The following is a 5,656-nucleotide window of genomic DNA, read 5'->3' as shown; positions in this document are numbered from 1 at the left end:
GATGCACGATAAAAAAAAAAAAAGCAAAAGGAAAAATTAAATTAATTAACTCGCTAGGGCCGGGAGAAAAACTACTATACGGCGGACATGTACCACATTTATAGGTTTTAAGCGACAGTAACATGATTTAAAACATCATAGTACCATATATATTGTGGCAAAAAAGGGGGAGAAACCCATCATCGACTTGGTGGCTAAATTCCCTCCAATGAAATATGACATTGATCGAACACGATACCAATTATTATCGATGAACATTCACTACTTCACAGGTCTTCTTTTTAGTGGGTGCATGTTTGTTATATCTTTGATTATGACGCAACGGGATGTAAAACAATAAAAATTACAAAAATGTTTATGTAAATAGTTTTATGTGTCTGGAAGACTGGGACAATGAGAATTCACAAAGTGATTCATATCAATTGTCACTTGTCACCAATTTCAAACACACCTTCTAAAAATACAAATCCAAAAACCAGCTCCCTCTCCTTAATCTAAATATAAATATGCTGAAATGATAAGAACATTTTCCACTTTTATCCAATAAAAATCTCCCGTCCTATAAGCATGTCTTATATATTATATTTTTATAACAAGCTAGATCAATTAGTTCATTGGCAATTAAAAATACTTAGGATTGATTTATTATTTGTTATGAACTGAAGAGATTGATATATACCATATAATTAAAAGTCCAATAAATAATGAGCCTTAGTCCAATAAGTTTAGTGATAAATTTGGGATACTATGCTTCTTAGCTTGGATTGCATATCCCTTGGTATAAGGAGAGTAGGAATACGTAGTTTTCAATTAGCCAAAAAAGTGATGAGGTGGAGACATACAGTAAGTCCATGACGATCGACCCATAATGTTTTTTGTTAAAGAGAAAAGTTAAATGCTTTCTCGTTGCCTTTTGTTAAGCCACTAAAGGGACAACTTAACACTTATGGTCTTTATTTACATAATTGTAAGTGTAATAATTATGCATATATAGAATAAGAGCATTGCTAGAGAGATAATAATTTAAAATTATTTTATTTAATTTAATATTTATAATTTTATGTATATAAAATTTAAAATTATATATATTTGTTATATTTAATATTATATATTTATTTTAGAGATAATTAATGAATTAGACAACTTTTGATTAATTTGAGTTGATTTTTATTATCTTTTAATAAACATTTTTTATATGAAAAAGTATAGGAGAATAATATTTTTTTTGAACAATCCAAATAATAGGTTAAAAAAGAAAAGTTAATTTTAATTTTAAAAATCAAATTTTGAATTAATTAGATATAATCTTTATTTTGAGTGGTTAGTGGACCTGAAATATAACTCATTGTTCATGTTGTTCGCATCTCTCATTATTCACTTAACGAGATTATTTTATATGTGCTATATCCTATGTGTACATTAAAATTAATCACCAAAATCATCTATTAGTATAAAATGTATGTTGGAATATAACTACATATTAAAAATAAATTAAACCGCATATATATTTATACACAAAATATAATCATAATTGATTTTAGTGACTTATTTGAGTATACGAATAGTATTTTTGAATAACTTTTCGTGAAAAGGACCATATATACATATAGATAGCTCGATTGATCTTCTAAATAAAAGCACCAAACAAGGTAGACCAAAACCTTCGGCATAAGTTTCCGATAGAATGCATTGCGTTATTTTTGAAAGAGTAGCTAGCTAGTTATCATGGTAAATTTTAGAAAGTTAGATTTAATAGTATTTGTACAGTTTTTTAGAGTATTTGAAAATGCTCTAGATGATTCTGGAACGTTCTAAAATGTCCTAAAAGGTCTTCGGAATACTTTAGAAGGTTCTAAAAGACTCTGAAAGGTTGTAGAGTATTCTAGAAGAGTGTGGATGTATATAGGAATATGAAGAATAGTATGGAAGAATCTAGAAGTATTTAGAGAAATATGGTAGAATAGATATTTGTAATGAAGGTTCTAGATGATTAATCTAGACCGTTGATTAGATTTAATCCTAATAATCCATTAAGGAGGTGGAGGGCTATAAATAGGAGGTGAGAGTTAGAGTTTGGGTGTGTGAGTTGTGTGTGAATCATTTGTAACAAATACTTGAGTAATAAAGTGTTCTTTCCACCAACGTTTTTTTATCTTGTGTTCTCTTGTGTTCTCAGCTTTCTTGCTAAGTATTTGAGGGTTAGACTGACTTGGTCTTAACTCAAGAGGTTGAGTAAGTTCGAGTGCCGGCACGGTAGCATTGCAGTGTGTCCAACACCGTGACAATTTTGGCATCAGAGCAAGGTTCGAGAGAGAGCACAAGTGATTTGTGGGTATAGCTTCTAGTATAACCATGGAGCATGTTTGAGTCTCAAAGGGGAAGGAATGCTATTCCTTCTCAACGGAGAGGCAAGAAGGCCCATTCTTCAAGTGAGCCTAGAGGTAAGGACTCCAACTTCTTAGAAGAGAGAGTTTCTATGTTGGAAAATGTTCTATCCTCTATGGATGAGCGCTTCCAAATGATAGAACATGATAAGGAGACCCTCGAGGCTTACGTGTTAGGAGAACTAGATGCTTTCAAAGAAAGCATGCTCCAAATCGAAGAGAAGTTTGAGAATTCTTTGAAGCTTTTGAGGAAGTTCGATTTTGGTTCGAGGAGGCAAAATCTCGACCAACCATTATAAGGGAGACGACAAAGAGTGATCTCCCAAAGCCAAAGGAGTTCCAGGGCGTGAGGGACGCTCGAGAGGTGGAGAACTTCTTACGGCAAATGGAGAGGTACTTTGAAGGCCAAGGGATGGTCGGAAAAGCAATAAAGGTACGCACTGCAGCTCTCTACCTTTCTGATAATGCTACTTTGTGGTGGAGGAGAAAGTGCGTAGATATGAAAAATGGTACTTGCAACATAGCCACATGGAAAGATTTCAAAAGGAAGTTGAAAAGACAATTCTTCCTTGAAAATGTGGTTTATGAAGCAAGGAAGAAGTTGAAGGAGTTGAAGCACAAGAGTACGATTAGCGACTACGTAAAGGAGTTCACTACAAAGAAAGAATGTTAAGGATGTCGATGAGGCCATCGTGGTGGCCGAATCACTTATTGAGTATCATAAGGGAGACTCTAAACCCAAGTCTTCCTCCAAGCCTAGTTCTACTAAAGGTGGGAGAGACAAGGGAAAGTCTTCCTCCAAGCCTAGTTCTACTAAAGGTGGGGGAGATAAGGAAAAGAGTTTCTCAACCAAGAAGGAAGGAAAATACTTTTCAAAGAAAGAGTACGAAGAAAAGAAGAAGGCTTTTGTGCCCAAAGGAGGATTCTTCGTGTGCAAGGGACCACACCAAATGAAGGATTATCCCAAGCTAGGGACTCTGGCATCTATTGCTGAGAAACGAGAAGCTCAATCTCAAGTAACTGAGCATGAATGCTGTGAAGGGCAAAGAGGCAAGCACCGCAGAAAAGAAAGACTTAATGTATGTCAAAGTCTTTATCAATGAAAGAATCGTCATGGCTATGATCGACACTGGTGTTACACACAACTTCATCACGTCTGATAAAGCAGGGAGGCTTGGGTTGAAGATCACCGAAAAGAATGGCTGGTTCAAACCCATGAATACCAAGGGTGAACCTCTTAAAGGAGTAGCAAAAGGGGTTGAGATGACTCTTGGTTCTTGAAATGGTCTTGTGGATTTCTCAGTAGTACCCATAGACGATTTCAAAATAGTCATTGGGCTCGATTTGCAAAGGAAGGAAAATATAATACCTATGCCATACTACGACATAGTATGCGTCATGGAGAAAGGGTCTCCATGCATGGTCCCTACAGTCTCTAAAGTTGGAGGACCACCGATGCTCTCTGCTATGCAACTCAAGAAAAGGTTCAAGAAGAGAGAAATTACATATTTTTCTCTATTACAAGAGGAGTCAACATCTCAAAGAGAAGACATTCCTCCCGAAATCAAGGAAGTTCTTGAAGAAAATAAGGATGTGATGCCTCCCGAGTTGCCAAAACAACTACCACCTAGGAGGAAGGTGTACCACAAGATTGAATTGGAGTCAGGAGCAAAGCCACCTGCCTCAGCACCTTATAGGATGGCACCGCCAGAACTTGAGGAGTTGAAGAAGCAACTCAATGATTTGCTAGATGTTGGGTTCATCCATCCATCGAAGGCACCTTATGGCGCACCAGTCTTGTTCCAAAAGAAGCATGATGGTTCGTTGAGACTATGCATCAACTATCGAGCACTTAACAAGATCTTGCGAGAGAATAACTTATATATGAAGAAGGAAAAGTGTTCCTTTGCAAGGGATGAAGTCCACTTCTTGGGACACATCATTGAAGGTGGAACTCTCTGCATGGATCAAGGAAAGGTGAAGGCTATCAAAGAGTGGGAGCTGCCAAACAAGGTATCTAAATTGAGGTCATTCCTTACGTTGGCTAATTACTATCAGAGGTTTATCAAGGGATACTTTGCCAAGGCTGCGCCATTAACTGATCTTCTCAAAAAGAATTACTCTTGTGAATGGTCAAAGGAGTGTCAAAAGGGCTTCGATGAGTTGAAGGCTGCTATCACAGAAGGACCAGTACTAGCATTGCCTGACTACTCGAAGGTGTTTAAAGTCCACACTGATGCTTCTGACTACGCCATTGGAGGGGTTCTAATGCAAGAAGGACATCCTATTGCCTTTGAGAGTCGCAAGTTGAATGATACAGAGAGGTGATACACCGTCCAAGAGAAGGAGATGACCGCAATGGTGCATTGTCTGAGAACTTGGCGTCATTACTTGCTTGGCTCACACTTCATCGTCAAGACAGATAATGTGGCTACAAGCTACTTCCAAACTCAGAATGAATTAAGCCCCAAACAAGCTAGGTGGCAAGATTTCTTAACTGAGTTTGATTTCGAATTTGAATATAAGCTTGGCAAGACTAATGTGGTAGCAGATGTGCTGAGCCGCAAGGCTGAGTTGGCAGCCATTTTCATGGTCGAAGGAGATATGTTGCATACCATCAAGGAAGGGTTGCATCATGAAGACCAAGATGAACTGAGTAGAGGTGAGTCGAGTCGTACTCTGCCTGTGGTGATTAGATCCTTTGATAAAGAAATCGAAGAGATCTTAGCTAATCGCGTCGTGCGACTAAGAGGAGTACCACCAAGTATCCAATATTTTATCAAGTGGAAAGGACTCTCGATAACTGAAGCTAGTTGGGAAACTCATGAAGATCTATGGCAATTCCAAGAACACCTATAGCGTTATCATGAACAGAACGCGATGAGGACATCTGCTCATTAGGTGGGGGAGAATGTCACGGTAAATTTTAGAAAGTTAGATTTAACAGTATTTGTATAGTTTTCTAGAGTGTTTGAGAATGCTCTAGAGAGTTTTGGAACGTTCTAAAATGTCCTAGAAGGTCCCGAAATATCTTAAAATGTTCTAGAAGACTCTGAAAGGTTGTAGAGTATTCTAGAAGAGTGGATGTATATAGGAATATGAAAAATAGTATGGAAGAATTTAGAAGTATTTAGAGAAATATGGTAGGATAGATATTTGTAATGAAGGTTCTAGATGATTAATCTAGACTGTTGATTAGATTTAATCCTAACCATCTATTAAGGAGGTAGATGGCTATAAACAGGAGGTGAGAGTTAGAGTTTGGGTGTGTG

The 5,656-nt window shown here is 37.0% G+C and overlaps 1 protein-coding gene across 1 annotated transcript; it reads left to right on the top strand.

Annotated features, from left to right (window-relative positions):
- On the top strand, window positions 4,743-5,243 carry LOC107634007. The gene has a single exon (XM_016337589.1). It carries the CDS (start codon window positions 4,743-4,745, stop codon window positions 5,241-5,243), a length of 501 nt encoding a protein of 166 aa, XP_016193075.1.

This window comes from Arachis ipaensis, chromosome B03, assembly GCF_000816755.2.
Source record: "Arachis ipaensis cultivar K30076 chromosome B03, Araip1.1, whole genome shotgun sequence".
Taxonomy (NCBI): Eukaryota; Viridiplantae; Streptophyta; class Magnoliopsida; order Fabales; family Fabaceae; genus Arachis; species Arachis ipaensis.
The sequence above is the reverse complement of the archived record's forward strand: the minus strand, read 5'-3'. Positions and strand labels throughout refer to the sequence as shown.